This window comes from Prionailurus bengalensis, chromosome B2 (assembly GCF_016509475.1).
Source record: "Prionailurus bengalensis isolate Pbe53 chromosome B2, Fcat_Pben_1.1_paternal_pri, whole genome shotgun sequence".
Classification (NCBI taxonomy): domain Eukaryota; kingdom Metazoa; phylum Chordata; class Mammalia; order Carnivora; family Felidae; genus Prionailurus; species Prionailurus bengalensis.
Window position 1 is genome coordinate 86,743,700 of NC_057349.1, and position 18,487 is coordinate 86,762,186.

The 18,487-nt window shown below is 37.5% G+C and overlaps 1 protein-coding gene across 4 annotated transcripts in view; it reads left to right on the forward strand.

Annotated features, from left to right (window-relative positions):
- FHL5 (four and a half LIM domains 5) overlaps window positions 1–17,357 on the forward strand; it is a 41,658-nt gene extending 24,301 nt beyond the window's left edge. For all 4 annotated transcript variants that reach the window (XM_043591967.1, XM_043591968.1, XM_043591969.1 and 1 more), the window contains 5 exons: window positions 5,392–5,562; window positions 6,618–6,792; window positions 7,745–7,914; window positions 11,890–12,076; window positions 17,124–17,357. In XM_043591967.1, the coding sequence (XP_043447902.1) occupies window positions 5,404–5,562; window positions 6,618–6,792; window positions 7,745–7,914; window positions 11,890–12,076; window positions 17,124–17,287 (855 nt within the window). In that variant the 5' untranslated portion in view covers window positions 5,392–5,403 and the 3' untranslated portion in view covers window positions 17,288–17,357. The remainder of the gene's footprint in view (window positions 1–5,391; window positions 5,563–6,617; window positions 6,793–7,744; window positions 7,915–11,889; window positions 12,077–17,123) is intronic.
- Window positions 17,358–18,487: the final 1,130 nt, after the last annotated feature.

Consider the following 18,487-nt stretch of genomic DNA (forward strand, 5'->3'; position numbering starts at 1 on the left):
ATCTCTCCCAGTCTACCTTTCTAATTTGCCCTCCAATATTTGCCTCCTTGTGCCCTGAAAGCCACTGAATAAATTACTTGCTGCTTCCCGTGCCTACCTCGCATATCCAAGTATGAATGTCTATCCTAATTCTGCTGCTCTATCTTAATGCCCTTCCCCACATCTCCAGGGAAAGAGAGGTCTGCATAGGCTAAGATCCTAGGCTTCAGTTTCTGACAAGTGTCGTTTTGAATCTAGCATTTTTATGAGCCAGGTGATCTTGGCCTCAATAAGCTTTGGTTTCTTCTTTAAGGGGATAATATTATTCATGAGGATAATAATAGACTTCACCTAGAGGGCCATTGTGAGGACTAGAGGAAACAGTCCACATAAAGTGGTTAATACAGTGCTTGACACTCAGAAACAGGAATATGAGAGATCACTGGTAGTATTTTTATTATAAAATACCAAGGGATAGGAGAGACTGCTCTTTTCCCACCGCTACATCGATTCTGCTCTGTAATACAGAGGTCAGAAACCCGCTGCAGCTGCCACAATGATATGATTACCACAATATCTCATAGCCAAAAATCTAGTCACTGAACCCTGGACAACCTGAGCCCAGGCATTTCAAAATAGTAGAAAGCACCCACATAGGTCTGACACAGTCTGCCAGCATCGGCAGCAGCAGGAACATGTCTTCCGTTTCCCTTCCATCTTCCAGTTTATACACATGGTTTGTGTTAGCAGAGCCGAATCTGCATCCTGAACACTTCTGTAGAGGGGCCAGGAATTATTTTTAGCTTCCTGACCTCTCCAATTAGAAGGGTAAAGCCAAGGTTGAGAGAAGAAATCCATAACATCTACTGCATGATTCATTTAAAGGCCACCTTCTACAACTTGTTCCCCGATTTTTCCTAGCTAAAAGTGACTGTGTGTCCGCTTCCTATGAATTGGTAGTTTTCAAACCTCATTGGACATTAGAACCACCCAGGAAATGAAAAATACTTATTCTTATCCGTTATTTCCAGAAATTTCTGGTTTAATTGGTTTGGGGTAGGGGTGCACTTTGGAAAATTTTAAACTCTAATGTGCACTCTGTGTTTAGGACTGCTCTAAATTCTTAAAACCTTTCATTTCTCCTCATCACTTCTTAACTTTTGTTTATTTATAAAATATCCTTACTTTTCCTACTATATTATAAATTCTCTGAGGATAGGATTTGAATCTACTATTTTATGTCTTTTACAACTTCTGGCAGATTATTTTGGAAGTAAAAAGATACTTTATGTTTATTGACTGCATGATTAAACGAATGATGTATTATGCCTTGCAAACAAAGGCATATTAACGATACCAGGCATGGTATCAGGTCCCTGCCTTGCTCTTGTTTGACATTCTCTCAAGTACACTTCTTGTGAATCTATTAATTGTGCTCAGCCTAGTAAAAATATAAGTGGATATATTGCGCACAGCATTAGCCATCTAATCAATAATTCACCATAAAATATAACTTGACACAAAATTATTCCTGGTTTAAAAAATAACATCTAGGGGCGCCTGGGTGGCGCAGTCGGTTGAGTGCCCGACTTCAGCCAGTCACGATCTCGCGATCCATGAGTTCGAGCCCTGCTTCCGGCTCTGTGCTGACTGCTCAGAGCCTGGAGCCTGTTTCCGATTCTGTGTCTCCCTCTCTCTCTGCCCCTCGCCCGTTCATGCTCTGTCTCTCTCTGTCCCAAAAATAAATAAACATTGAAAAAAAAATAAAATCTAAGAGACATCATTCTCAGCTATGGAAACTATTGCCAATGAACACACATCCTTTTAGGTAGAAATCTAAAATAAAGGTGGGAACTGGAAAATGAAAGCCAAGTCCATTCAAGGCATTGGATTTCTGAGGTATTTATTTTTATAGGTTCTTTGATATATCAGTGTATCTCTAAATCAATCTTCTAAAACCCCCAGTATGCAATGATAAAAATTCTTCACTTAAACTATTGTATAATTGCAGAATGACTTTGAAATAAGTTTGATTAGAATATATTTAATTGATATATATAACCTCTTTGAAAGAAGTTTGACAAGAATGTGTAATTGATATTGATACTAGCATTTCTGAGTTTGTATCTAAAAAAGTCAAATGCTAACTAATTGGGTTACATTGTTAGTATTAAGATTTCTTATGCTTCATAATTATAGATGAGCTTTACTCAATGATTTTAAATATTTATTTGAAAGAAAAACTTTTCCCAATATCTCTGGCAAATTAATCCTCAGATGAGGGCTTCTGAAGAATCGCATGGTTCTCATCCTCTTTCCTACAGCTTTACCTATTCGGGAATGATTAAAAAAGCAAGTTGTGGTCTGCTCTCCTAGACACAGAGTTATTCCCCGAGTATTTAAAAATATTAATGTTAGGGATAAAGAAAAGGAAAAGGACAGAATGATGTTTAGAATAGAATAATGTTAGATAAAAGGTGATATGACTGGAGAATTTTTTTGCCTCTTTTGCCTGCCCCCACCCCATCTAGCACTGCTTCTATTAAAAGTTCAAATAGTTTTAGGGTCACCTGGGCGGCTCAGTCCGTTAAGCGTCTGACTTTGGCTCAGGTCATGATCTTGGGGTCTGTGAGTTCAGGCCTCACATAAGGCTCTGTGCTGACAGCTTGGAGCCTGCTTTGGATTTTGTGTCTCCCTCCCTCTCTCTCTCTGCCCCTCCCCTGCTTGTGCTCTGCCTCTCTCTCTCTCTCTCTCTCTCTCTCTCTCTCTCTCTCCCCCCCTCTCTCCCTCTCTCTCTCTCTCAAAAATAAATAAACATTAAACAATTAAAAAAATTCAAATAGCTTTAAAAAGCTTTAGCTTCAAAGTCTTCTTTAATCCTGAATGTACCAAGGTGAAAATCTGTTCACAAGACTCACCATTTCCCAACATCAGAAGAGAACCCAAACCATTCCCCCATTTGTCTTTTCCTCTTACTTTCCTGCCAAATCGAGATCAATCCTCCCTCCCTCCCTCCCTTCCTTCCCTCCTTCCTTCTTTCCTGTGTTCCAACAGCTTAACTTCCTTAAAGTCTTTCTGAGAAGGTTTCCTGACACTGTATCTCCTCACCCTCTTTCTATTAGTTCCCTAAAAACTCCGTGGTTCTAGTAGAATATGCATCATTTATATGGTTATAACACCTCTATTTAAGAAACTCTATTTGGATGTGTTCATACATCCATAGTTAAATGAGAGACTTCATGAAAATGAGGGCTGAATTTCTCAGTGTATCTTTCCCAACCAAGAATAAGAAAGTGAACATTTAGTTTGTTCTCTTACCCCAAATTATATTCACCATTACCAAGTAAGAGTTAAGCTAGAAGAATCCAGACTTCAGGAGGACAGGGAGTTCAAATGTTACTGAGTATATATTCAATACATATTGACCTAGACTAAATCTCACTGTATAGTTCTATAAAATGCAAAATCACAAGGTTTTGAGGTGTTGAAATGACTGTTCTCAACCTACCCAACCCTCTGATGTCGCCATAAAGAAAAGATGAGATAAGAAGTAAGTTTCTTCTTTAAAAAAAATTTTAAGTATGGTTCATTTTGTTAAGAATTCTCTATGGAGTAAGGCCTATTATGTGGTTAGGATGGGGATACTTATTTAGAGAAATATTTATATTTATTGATATACATGGTGGTATCAATATTTATATATTTATAAAATATATAAAATGATATTGTGATGAAAGTTAAAGGTATATAACTTATTTCACTATTAAGAGATAAACACATGATCATTGTAAATGTGATTAAAACTCGCATTTGAAAATCTTTCAAGGGAATCACATCTATTTTCCTCCTGTTTCCAAGTCCTCACTAACTCTCTGAGTGTGTTTGTACTCACTTGGAAGGGACAGTTCTATGGAATTAATCAAATAGGGAATTCAATGTTCCTTGCAGATAATTTTGGCATGTTCCATTGGGAACTTTCTAGTAGGAGTTTTCATCTTTCCTGGGAAAAACTCCACATGTTCCAAATCCTCAGTCTCTTCTCTGTTAGTGAGGAACAATATAACAAAACTGCTACATATAGAAATAATGACAATATATATTCAGCAAGACAGTCTGCTGGAAAAAACCATTAAAATAGAAGAAGGCAAAAACGTATGGGAATACAATTTAAATATATTAAATAAAAACTAGCGTTAAAAAATGCTGTAAAGAGCATCACAATAACTAATTTTCTGATTTTGCTAAAATTAAAAAAACAAATTTCTGAGGTGGAGAATTAGAAAATATTCATAGCTCCTAATATATTCTAGTAAGTCCAGAGGTAACGAGTCTCATTTTCCAAGAAAATCAGTGGTACTACCTTGGGGGACAATGAAACATTTGTGTTCAATGCCCAGTTAAACTTTTTGAAATCCATATGTTTTGTTCTTTCATGCTTTCCTATTATAGAATAACTCAAGTTCTTATCCTTGCCTTGGCTTTATGTTTCACACCAGGTTTTTGTTCTGTAAGATGCTGCTATTATTAACCATTCTATATCCATACTCGTTTAGTCCTAAACCTTGAAGAAGCCTGGAGTTCTTTTCTACCACTGATGGTTTGGCTGCACTTTTACATCTGGGCAATGGTTCAACAACAGTCATAAAGACCTAGCACTTGGGCCAAATCCTACCGGCTCAGAAATTTTATTTGCCAACTTAGTGTGGGCCATCTAAATGGAGATGCCCAGGAGGCAAGTGTAGCTTTAGCTACAGATTTTGGAGTCAACATCATATTTGGGGAGGTTGAAGCCACAAGTAAGGAGGATGTCCCAACAGAAAGTATGTAGCACGGAATATCTTAGGACTAACGTGCAGAAACCTCATTAGGTGCCCAATAAAGATTTGAGAAATAAAAGAATGGCCTAGAAAATGACAATGTACTTGATTATCAACTTCCATTGCAGTTAGAGTAAAAGAGACTGTTGTGATTTCCAAGGAACTCTCCTCCAGAACTCTCCAGCAAGTTAGTAAGTGATGACAGTTAGTGAAAGCCCTATCAACAGTTCGTATTTATATCCTTGGGGTGAAACCATCCTCTTTCAACACCTATCACATTCTTATTGAAGTTCACATTAGTGAATGATGAATAAAAGATGTTTCTCACAATCTGGCTGCAGGCTTAATGCATTTTGTTAACAAAACACATAGGAACTGCCAAAATAGGAGAGTAGCCTTTCCTAAATCACTCCCAAATGTCATCATGACTACAGCATATTTTCCTAATTGGTGGGGTTTTTGTTTGTTTGTTTGTTTGTTTGTTTGTTTTGTGTAAGACACAAATTCATTCAAGTGCTTGACTCCTATTGAGGCTTTATAATTTATCTTAGAAAAAAATTGTTTTTATGAACATGAATCATTTTCTTATTCACAGGACTGAACCAAAATGACAACTGGTCAATTCGATTGTCAATACTGTGCAACATCACTTCTTGGGAAGAAGTACATACTGAAGAATGACAATCCATACTGTGTTTCCTGTTACGATCGTATTTTTTCTAACTATTGTGAGGAATGCAAAGAACCAATTGAATCAGATTCCAAGGTAGGTCTCACTTCAATTCCCAGAATTATTGCATGCAAACAAGCAGACAAATGCTTTGGAATGCCTTGTTTCCTTTAGTACTGACTATTAATACCACATTGCTCTATTGCTGGGTATAAGCATCTTCAAAGTTACCATCAGTCACCAGATACTATGCTCAGCACTATGAAATATGACATATACTTTAATCTTCACTGTGATCTTAGAAGATAGTTTAAGATGCTAAAGATTAAAGAGGTTCAGTTATTTGCCCAAAGCTACACAGCTAAAATGTTGATTTATTTCTGGAATGACAAGAGTATAAATGAATAAATACATAAATAATTGAAAATTTAAAGTTTCAAAAATCTAGGGGCGCCTGGGTGGCGCAGTCGGTTAAGCGTCCGACTTCAGCCAGGTCACGATCTCGCAGTCCGTGAGTTCGAGCCCCGCGTCGGGCTCTGGGCTGATGGCTCAGAGCTTGGAGCCTGTTTCCGATTCTGTGTCTCCCTCTCTCTCTGCCCCTCCCCCGTTCATGCTCTGTCTCTCTCTGTCCCAAAAATAAATAAACGTTGAAAAAAAAATTAAAAAAAAAATCTATATCTTCTGACTTCAAATCAGCCTCATCTCCACTAAGTCCATTGTGCCCTGACACGGTCCATTCCTCTCACAATGAACATTATTGTATTTTTTTCCTTTTTCTTTTTTGTCTTTGTGTTGGGATTTTGTTTAATCTCAGACAATAATAGGATATCACAACGTAAAAATAAGAATCATTCCATGAAAAGCCCCTCTTATAGCTTATGAAAAGGAGTGAGAGGAAATTTGAAAAAAATAGGAAAAAGTTCACTTATTTTCCATCTGTCTCTACTGACCAACTAAGAAAGCCCAGGCTCTAGCTCTTAATTGCCCCAGAGAGTCTCCTCTCTATGGGTAATACTATCAATGACAACTTTTCCTCAAGCTACCAGCACAAACTACTGGTACCAGAGTCCCAGGAGTGTTCAGTTTAGTCTTATAAAATGACCTGTTTTGTCACAAGCACATTTAATTAACTCGTATTTACTGTCTCGAAGGATCTTTGTTACAAAGGCCGACACTGGCATGAACAATGCTTCAGTTGCGCCAAATGCAATCACTCTCTGGTGGAAAAGCCTTTTGCTGCCAAGGATGAGCGACTGCTGTGCTCAGAATGTTATTCTAATGAGTGCTCCTCCAAGTGCTTCCACTGCAAGAAGACCATCATGCCTGGTGAGATCACAAGGGAGTTCAGGTCTCTAACGGAAGCTGTAACACTTTGAATTATGCCCAAGTATAGGAAGAGTATAGTAGCTAAGAAAACCCTACTTTTGAGAAAGACATCTATCTTGCTATCTCTTGATTTCACTTAGTGTATTTCAGAAATAAAAAGACCATTTTGTTCTGTTTTGAATGGGTAAAATACAGCATTCTATGTATTTTTGTAAAGTTAATTCATACAGGCATTTTCAACCACAATCTGAGCCATAAAGATGAAATCTAAACCAATAACACTAACAGTGCATTAAGCAGCGGTTCCTAGGCATAAACAATGGCATCAGGAAGCATAATCCATCATAGGAGAATGGGGCCAACCATCATTTTGTAGCAGGACAAAATATAGTTTGAGGGTCAGTCATCTTTATTCCTTCTAGGGAAGACAAGGATTCATGTACATGATTATACTTTCAGGCAAGCACTTTTGCAGTTTTGATTCTGTACTAAATCCCTCTGGACATCAGCATAACAACACGGTTCTCTCTCATTTTCTTATTATGAATTCAAAAGAGTTTCTAGAAGACCATAACTGCACAACATCCATCCTGAGAGTTGGTGCCCCAGGCATTCCTAATATCCCAATACTGATAATTATGGCCCAATCTATCTAACCCACATGCAGCCTTTCAGAGTCTCCACTAGTTGTACTTTCAAATCTCAAAATTGTAGCTTACACAGCATAAGAGTTTTCAGTAAAAGAGCGATTCATCATCATCATGGCTGAACTCTACCTTTTCTTTTTCTTTTTCAGATAAATGTTTTAGAAACCAACAAAACACTATTTTTCTATAAAGACAATTAGCTTATCATCTTAACGTTAAAATATATATTCTAAATAACTTGACATATCTTTACTTAAAAAATGATGTTTCATTTGTACTAACAGGTTCTTATTTGTGGGGTACAGGTTCCCGTAAAATGGAATTTAAGGGAAACTACTGGCATGAAACCTGCTTTGTGTGTGAGCATTGCCGACAGCCAATAGGAACTAAACCTTTGATTTCCAAAGAGAGTGGCAATTACTGTGTACCGTGTTTTGAGAAGGAGTTTGCTCACTACTGCAGCTTTTGTAAGAAGGTAATTATCTACAGGGGATGAAGCTTGTGGATCCTTCCGGACCATTGCTTTTTAACTTCATTCTATATTCGGAATGAACTGATACTATCATGTTATGTCTGTCTTTACACATTCATGTTACTTTTAAATTCCAGCATGTCCAAGAGCACACTGCCTGCCACAGTGAAGATGGCCACCTATTTTTATTATCATAAAATTCTACCCAGAACATGACTTTAGTTCCAAAAGCTATAGATATTCCAATTCCATTTGCTGCTGTTACATAAGATTTCATGTATTCTGGTAGAGGACACACATCTCTTGTTGAATACAAGACACTTCTTAGAAAATAATTGTTGATCCCTTTCCTTTCATAGGAATATGAATTTGTCTCACAGAATCATTAAGGGAACCAATTTAAACAGAATGTTTAACTTCTCACATTATGTCCCAGCAACACAAATGTCTTCTTGGCTTGAAGCTTTTATATTTCTAATGAGTAGACAGGTAGACTCAGGAGAGTGACAAGACCACTAGAGAAATTCATTAGACATACAGACAGAAAAAGGAATAAGGGTGGCAAGTGGTTTCCTTTGCTTCAGTTCCAGAGTGTCATTTACAGCCTTTTGACTTGGATACCCATTGAAAACATATCTTCCAATAAGAAAAAAAGTCAAGCTTTTCAAGTAAACTTTCTCCAATTCTTTTTTTATGTGAAAAAGTCACTCCTCTCTATCACTTTGATAAAACCTGTTTGTATTTCATAAAATAGGTATAGATGTACTTGAAGAAATCCTTGACCCATGAGACATCATAAGTTTAAAATAACACTATAAATTGTGATGAGCATGCAGTGTTGTCTAAACATTTTTGATCTATGAGCTGCTTTGGCAGATCTCAAGACTATTTGTATAATTGCATCTGGACAGCTAGAAGTCTCATTACCTCTTTCTATGGGAACATATGCACACAGTAACTTTCTACATATGTTTAAAATACGAGTACTGCATTTGCAGAGGCATCAATAAACTCCTAAATTATAATAATTGGATTATAATCTTGATTATACTATAATGATGGCCGAAGTTACAATTGATATTAACATAATGTAAAACCATCTTAAACCCGGAGACTTCCTTCACTCTACCAGAAACACTGACTTTAAAAATGGCTTTATAAGCAACCCTCAGATGCTATGAACCTGCGATATATGAAACTCAGAAGACTCACCAGGGTCAATGGCAAGCATTTTAGAAACAGATTCTTGGAATAAAATGGTAGGTTGATCTCACTGTTTTGAGGGACAATAAATTGGCCATGTTCAGGTCATTTTTCTTAAATACTTAAGCTGAAATATTAGTGCAACCTGTAGGAATTACCTCAAAACCATTTATTGGGAATGCAATATAAACTTTCTTTCAATGCTATAAAGATTCAGAGGGGGAATTTCTCCAGTACATCAGTGCTAAGTACTATTAGAGAGTAAAGCACTGGCATTTCCCAGGTTATAGGAGCCTGTCCTATATTTAGGACATGATCTGAAGTCATGAAAACTTTGTGAAATATTTATATTGGGTAGTAGACAGACCACAACATGCCAGATTGTTTTCTATTTAATTTTTAAAACCACAAGCCATGCAAGGAAAGCTGGATATAAATGTTTCTGATCAAGATGACCCAAGCTGAAGAAAAACAATTTGTTTCAACTCAAACCAGAGACCAAATATAACACAAACAAAATAGGCAAAAAATACTTAAAAATCAGGCCCTTAGAACTTTTTTCATAGATTTTATTTTGTGAAACTAAAACTTGTTTTCTACCAAAAACAAGTAACCTCAAACTACAAGTGCTTTAAATTCAAACTCCTTGAGCTTCCCAGAGTGTCCTGTGATTCATTGGCTCTTGTCTACTGAGCACAAAACCAATACTGCGTCCACTTTGCCAGAGAAGAAACTTGTTCCAAATCCTGGGATCAGTCAGTGGCAAACACCAAACCTAGATGTTAGACTTCATCTTAGCCCGCGTGGCTCTTCAAAAGGAACATAATCACAAGCAAACTATTTTTAATGTTCCAGAGTTTCTTCTTCCTAATTAAATAGTCTTTGGTCTATATATCAAGTTTTATTTTGCTGTGAATACATTTTTCAAGTGTTGAGTCTTTTAAGCATTGCCTGCTAATAATTTGACTGAACAAATGAAAGGAATCTTCAATTCTGCTGTGCCTGCGGTAAGGCATTTGAAATCAGTAGGGGGTATTTTAAATTGCTTCAGTTCACACATGCCATTATGTTTCCCATTTACTTATTTAGAATAGTATACATTTTTTTCCTTTAGGAAAAATAACTTTTCTATTAAATATCTTTAATTTTTAAGAGATTTGTTGTAAGGCTTAAAAATATCTTTAGCATAATCTTTTCTTTTTTTAATATTTTTTTAACCTTTATTTAATATTGAAAGACAGAGAGAGACAGAGTGTGAGCAGGGGAGGGGCAGAGAGAGAGGGAGACAGAATCTGAAGCAGGCTCCAGGCTCTGAGCTGTCAACACAGAGCCCGACGCAGGGCTCAAACTCACAAACCGCGAGATCATGACCTGAGCCGAAGTTGGACGCTTAACGGACTGAGCCACCCAGGCACCCCTAGAATAATCTTTTCAAAAGCTTGTGTCATAGACAACATTTTTAAATTTTTTCAGCAATGAGATGGCTTTGCATAGGTTCCACATTTTCTGTATCTAGTGAATTTGGATACAACGATCACAGAAATCATCTCAGATACCACATGAGCACATTCCAGTTTCCACAGCTACTCCAGGAGCTCAATAGCCACGGATTCGAAAGATGCTAGGACTACAAAACTGCTATCCAAGAAGAGTTGTTCAATATTTACCCATCTGATTCTAAATAAAGATATCTCAGCCTTTTAAAAAGTACTATTCGTGGATTGAAAGATATATAAGCCAGTTTAATCCATGGGGATATATATATATATATATATATACACACACACATACACACACATATGTATGTATGTATGGTTATGGAGGAATAATAAGCTTCTCTGACACAACCCTAGCACATCACACATTAAGGTTCAACATACAAGCTGTGTTCATTACTTAGAGTTCCAAAGCTGAAAACCCATGCAGTTGCCACAGCACCCCATTTGTACTAGAGATAATACTGGAACTTCTATCCAAATGTTTTTCCCTTTGGTGTTTATTCATTAATTCAGCAAGGACTAACCAACTGCCATTAGTGGAAAGTAACCTTGTCTCAATATTATATTACTGGTTAAGTATAGAGGCTATGGAGTCAGCTTAGGTTTGCATGCTAGTTGTGTGACCTGACAAGTGACCTGGCCACTGTAACCCTCAATACTTTCTCACCTTTTAAAGGAGGAAAAAATAAGAGTCTTGGTTATGTCGGGATGTTAGGAACATAAGAAAAGGCCATCCCTTAGCACAGGACTAAGGACTGAAAACACACTTCAGAAATATTAGTCATTATTAGTGGATGATGGTGCTTATCAATAATAGTCAGGGTTGCTTCTGCTGGAAGAAAGGTTTCAGGGAAAAGTAGCTTTTTTCAATATCCTTTAAAGCTAGACATGGAAGTAAGAACATGGTATAGAAAATATCTTCGTTCTAATGGTAGACCTTTGAAGACCAACATGAAAGTTAAAGATGAGAAAAGGAATCAGGGCTCTACTTCTTTTTCATTTTCCTGAGTCTGTTATGGCCCTAATTCTTTTCTATTCCACAATAGGAGAGAAATTAGGATATATACATATATATATATTTTTTGCCAGTTCTACTTAATCCTTATAGCCTTTTGATTCTCATATTGATTCAAAAAAAAAAAAAACCACAGGGAAAGGACATCCTGACACAAGGGGATGGAGTAACCCAAAGTACACTCATGGGCACAGAAGAGGATCATGACAGGTCTGAACTGTAATAGCTTCCATGGTCACTGCCTTTGTGGTCCTTTGGCAGGTGGTGACTTCAGGTGGGATAACATTTCGTGACCAGCCATGGCATAAAGAGTGTTTTCTATGCAGTGGCTGTAGGAAAGAGCTCTGTGAAGAGGAGTGTATGTCCAGAGATGATTATCCATTCTGTGTGGACTGCTACAACCATCTTTATGCCAAAAGGTGTGAAGCCTGCACCAAACCCATTACTGGTGAGTTCTTCAGTTTGATATGGTCCGTTAATGGGACAGCTGTGGCTATGTAGATGCTTTATAGTTAATTTAGAAAAGGCAAGTAAAATATATATATAATCTTATATATATATATGTATAAAATCTTTCCCATATATATATAATCTTTCCCTTATATATATTATCTTATATATATATATGTATAATCTTTCCCTTATGTTTCTTTTTGAGATACACACACATGGGTATCCATATATAAATAGAAACATTACACAGACCCCTCAAGACAAATGTATAGCGTAATTAGGGTAGCCATGTTCTATAGAGGGTAATTAATACTAAACCTTATGGAGGAGCGCCTGGGTGACTCAGTCAGTTAAGCATCTGACTTCGGTTCAGATTACGATCTCAAAGTTAGTGCCTTCGAGCCCTGGTTAGTGAGTTCAAGCATCAGGCTCTCTGCTGTCAGCACAGAGCCTGCTTTGGATACTCTGTCTCCCTCTCTCTGCCTCTCCCCTACTCACTCCCTATCTCTCTCTCTCTCTCTCTCTCTCTCAAAAATAAATATTTTAAAAATAAATAAATAAACGTAATGGTAATGACTGTAAGTAATAGTTCAGGGAAAAAGAAGAACAGGATATGCTGAGAGCTCAGAGAAGAACTTCACAAGGAGGCCTGACATTTAAAGATTTGAATGGGAGGAAGGGATACTTATAAATACAAATCCTACTTAATTTCCAACAAGGGCAAAGGAACCCTAAAATAGAAAAGGTTTTAATTAAATGCAAGGATTGTACAAATCTGAAGCTGTAATAATTAGGGTAGCCAAGGTCAGGAATTAATTAAACTTCATTTTAAGATGCTTCTAACAAGTGTATCATTCTGTTTTCTCTCTATTCATTTGTGAGACATTTCAATTATGAATAGATGAAATAAAACAAGATAGCATTCTGATGAAAGAACAGAACACATGTGACATGATTTGAAAATATCACAAAATGATAAATTGATCCAATTACATAGATTTTTCAAGGTAAAATAGTGCATTATATTTTCCTCAGAGATACTTCTGAAGAATGCTATCCTATAGTAAAATTTGAAGTTGGCATAACCTGAGAAAACCAGCAGCTTTTCTTTTAGGCATTTATAGTCACCTAATAATGTGGCAGAACTGTACTTCTCTTCCCCATTCCTTGTATTCTTAGATCATATTTCATTTCTTTTAGTTCAGTTTGTGTAACACAGTATTAAAGATCATTTTATCCTTTTCCTCCTCCTCCATCTTCAAATATATCACAAAATAAAAGTTAACTCTTCAAAGAAAGAAAAAGCGTTTCACTGCAAACCCAGCTTGGCAGGTTTTCACTGACTTACAAGGGGAAGGAGAGAGTTACCCAGACAAACAGACAAGGTCCCGTTTGCCTGCACAGGGCACCATGTTTTCCAGAATCTCACACGGTTCATGGCTATATCTGGCTGGCAGGTGTGTTTTGTTTGGCTTGCACATGTTTGGAAACAACTCATGTAAAACTCCTCTCTGCGGTCAAAAGTAAATGAAGAGCCTGCCGGGGATGAGCAGACTACCTTCACATTCCCCTGCCAGGTCTCTGTCATAGGCTCAGCGGCTGCCCCATTGCTCTGTTCCTCACACCTTGTCCCCATCACTCAGCCATGTCACCTTCCCAGTCCTTGCATTGGATTGCATTGGCAATCCCAGACTATCAGGCTCTAAAGCTTGAACTCTTAACCACTGTGCTCTCCTGCCTCTACACATCTGGCAATCCCTTAGTCAAAAGACTAAGCCACTATATCCACCAGTTTTGGTTAGAAAATGGGGCTTCCAGAAATGTATCAGTACTGAGAGCTCAAAAATCTCCTTAGTAGAATCTGCGATTACTGCCCAATGGATGCATTTGATTTATTCCATGACACTTTTCTTGAACTATCCAGAAAAAAGGGAGGACTTCCATGAGGAAATGCGAAAATTAAATAATTCAAAATGGGTTGAAATTTTCCTGGGTACTCAGTGGCTAATGCTGACCTGCAAAGAGCCTACCACGAGCCCTGAACTTGAGTTTCAATTCTGATCTATCACAGATTCACGTATCTAAGTGATTTTTTTTTTCTGTTGGATTGTTTCACATCAGTATCTGAGCCTAGCTCTTTCAGGCTCAGACCAAAAAAAACCCCACATTGTTCTGCATGTAACATAAGGATGATCAGGAACCACAGATTTGACCCAAAAGTAATCCAAATACAGGATTATGTATTTAATTTAGAATAATCAGTCTTATGATAATTATCTTAATCATAAGCTTTGCAATAAGTAGTGCTTCTTGAAAATTGAGCACTTGAATTAACGTGCCATAGGGATTTCTTATACAGCCATAAATTTATCTGTTGGAAGTTGCACATTCATGCAAACAATGTGCCAACCTAAGAAACTATATTAGAATATTTCAAAATACATTTTTTTCAAAATACTTTTTTATATTAACTAAATCTGTGAGTCTCCAGATGTGATTTTTTTAAATCTTATCAGAATAAATCCGATTCATTTGAACAAACCCAAGGTATAACTACAAACCTTTCTTTTTTTTTCTCTCGCCCTCTAAGATAGGATTAAACTTTCAAAGTTTCTGGGTTAAGTGAAGCAGCTTGATGTAGTGGGAAGTGCTCTGGACTAGGGAGTAAAAGACTTGGTCTTGCCTCTGGCCCTGACTACTGTGTGGCCATGGGTAAGTGACTCACCACTGAGGTTCTCATTTGCCTTACTTGCAAATGAGGAGTTGAAGAGGATCACTTCTTACCCTTCTTCCATGTTTATTTTGAGTAAAAGGAGTTTCAAATGTTATTTCTTGAGAAAAGAATGCTAATGTTCCTGGTTATGGTCTTTACAATAGATCAATTCAGACTTACTCTGGTGAAGTTAAGAGCATAGGCTCTGAAGCCAGATGGCCTAGGATTGAATCCCAGATCTGCCATAAACCAGCTGGCTGATTTGGGCAAGTGCTTGAACCTTTCTGTTCATCAATTTTTCTCTGCCAAGTAGGGTTGATGATAATATCTTTTCATAAAGGTAAGGTCAGAGTTGTGAAGCAATATAAGTAAAGGGCTTAGAATAGTGACTGACTTGTGGGGCACCTGGGTGGCTCAGTCGGTTGAGCTTCTGAATTCGGCTCAGGTCGTGATCTCACGGTCTGTGAGTTCAAGCCCTGCGTCAAGCTCTGTGCTGACAGCTCAGAGCATGGAGCCTGCTTCCATTTCTGTGTCTCCCTCTCTCTCTGCCCCTCCCCCTCTCATGCTCTGTCTCTCTCTGTCTCAGAAATAAACATTAAAGAAAAAAAAACAATAGTGACTGCCTCGTTTTCAAGTGCTCAACAAATGCTAGCTCTTATTCTACAAAATCTTCAGTAATAAATGAAGCCAAATAAAACAGGTGCCAGAGACTTATTTCCTGGGGGACTTCCTTACTGCAAATGACCCTCATGACCTGAGGGAGTAAATGCATCCAAAGTTGAAACAGTTTGTAAACATCTCACATACTGAGTCAGGCCTTCCTTAAATTCCTACTACCAGACGCTTCTATTTCTCTCTTTGTAAAATTCTAGAAGAATTATTTTTACATTTACCACTTGTACAGGCTTACCTAATAAAATCAAGAAAAACTCATGAGCATCAAAATTCAAGATGTGTAATAATTAGTTTTATGAACAAAGATGATTCATGCAAATATAGAACATGATTCTTGCAGTCAGCTTATTAATGTTTTGAATAACATTCAGGGAATTAATTGGTTCATTACTGATTTACTCTTATTAGCAAGTAATGATAGCATCATAAATAAGTGAGCAATAAATTTAATCAAGGAAAGAAGAGAAATTTGATGTACATTTATTTATGAACTAGTAAGTTATATGTAAAGACATCAAATAACACTTCTAGTATGAAAATAAAAGTTCATCATCATATTTAAGGAGAGTTTATCTGAAATAGAATGCTTATTCACCTTTTTTGCTTCCCCAAATGTAGTATTTGGAAACTGTATGTGAATCAACACACGAACTATTTTAGCCTCACTCTATGGGTAAGGAGCAAATCACAGGAAGTTCATAGCACTATGATCACTTGGAAAAACCTTGGCAAATAAAGAAAGGCCCAAGGCATCCCAACTCCTTCCCAATCCCTACACCCTTCTCCTTTTCAACGCCTCAAAATCAATTATTTAAATTGTAACCTGGATCCATATTAGGGGTATAGAAAGAGATTCTCACTGAAGACTCAAATTCTTCTACCTTTCATAGAAATGTTACAGCTAAAGAAGCCCAGATTGAAATGGTGGAGGCTGATAAAGTACTTCTTAGAGACTAACCATTGGATAGCATGGCCTCAGTGGCCAGAGTGATCAGATTCACAAATCTTTGTTGCAAGCCTGGGCTAAAGTTGTCTCTGGGCAAGGTAGTAAGGTTGTCATGTTAGGTTAACTCCATGATAGTCTGGATGAAATTTTCTATTTGGGGCTTTTGGAAAATTGTGCCCCACACCACAATATGACCATGGAACTTTATCTGAAGCAAAATTGACCATAGGAATAGAGGTAACAGAACTAAAAGTCATTGAAACATCAGGCACTAGGCTAGAAAGTATACATTTATTTTATTTTATCTTCACTTTGATTCTAAGAAAGCAGAAAGAAGATATTCATACTTAAGTATCTCTGACTTCGAAATTCATTCCCTCTTCCCACAGCATTCTACTGTGCTTCCTTATCTGTCTTAGGCAATCTTCATCTGTTTCCAAAAATACCTGGTTTGTATATTCAGATTATACCTACTTGTGTAGATTACAGAAAAATTTGACTGGGAATCAGGCTGGATCTCAAGGGGGAACTTGCCCACGGCGACATTCCCAGATGGACACAGGGGCATGGGAGGCAGCATTCTCTTCTAGGTTACTTGCCTCTACATAGACTTGCTCATTGGTGTTATCTCCAGTTCCTAGAAGAGTACCTGATGAAATGCTTAATCTCTTCATTGAAAGAATATTCTTTTCCGCAATTCCTTTACAGGTCTCAAAGGTGCCAAGTTTATCTGCTTTCAAGACCGGCAGTGGCACAGCGAATGCTTCAACTGTGGGAAGTGCTCAGTCTCCTTGGTGGGGGAAGGCTTCCTGACCCAGAACAAGGAAATCTTTTGCCGCAAGTGTGGTTCTGGAATGGACACTGACATCTAGAGGGAGACAGTCTGTCCTCACCTGAAATCCACCTTGTTTTTGTTCTCACTAAATCCAGAACTTGCTTGAAGTTGCATTTATGACTTACGTTTTACCAATATTAGAGTTTATAGCAGAAGGGTTTTTGCACACATTCTGATTGAACTGTGTCATAAAAGCTCAGAAAAAGCATAGTCTAACAGAAATGAATATATCTATCCTAACTCACAAAGGCATCTCTCCTTGCAAAATACTGCACTCTGCTGTTAAAAACATAAGAAAATATCTCTTTATTGTAACCAACGATATGACCTATACCTAGAAGTCATGGATGCTATTACTGAAGACTGCTGTTTTTAAAACCACAGGGGGAAAAAGGAAATTAAGAGATCAAAGTGAAAGGCATACAATGAGGCTAATGTTTGCATTCTTAGATAGCTAGCTATAAATAATATGATAGCTTGGCTATTAATGGTGGAAGAACAAAACTGATCAGGGAAAACTGATTAACAATCATCCTACTTGAGAACTGTGTCATTTTATTATTCTTTTATTCACACACACTGACTTTGGACTTGCAAAGCTGCAAATTTGCCCTCATCCACACTGCTTCCACAGCTGGTTGGTTTCATGCTTAACAAATAGAATTGAGAATTTGGACACAATGGCTCTCATACTCTGCATGGATATAAAGGGGTCCCCTCTCCCTAGGGATAGTCAAAGCATAGGTTTCAACACATTTTGTATCAATTGCATTTTCAAAGCTCCCAATGATTTTTCTAAATACTTACAGATTCCATGAAAGAGAAGTCTATTCTTTCAAATGAGCTAACCAGGAAAATCATTGTCCCCAAAGGCAAACCTTTAAAGTAAATAGATCATTAAGTCATCAGTCGTGGAAATGAGTTTTAGGGAAGGGATTGAGCGTCGGAACATGACTTTCATCCAGATATCTAAAGGCATAATAGAATGCATAATTAGCTCTGAGCTTCATGCATTTTGCCTTCCAAAATTACATAGATGACTAATGGGAAGACATAAAAGTGGGCTTTAACAAAATCTAGTAATAATAAGAACTGAAAAAGATTAATTCACTGCTGATAATTCAGGACCTGCAAAGCAGTACAATAGAGTAATATGGGTTGTAGATGAGCCCTCCCCACCGTTCCTCCACACCCATGCCATCCACCTCACCCCATGCCAACCATGCCCCAGAGTTCC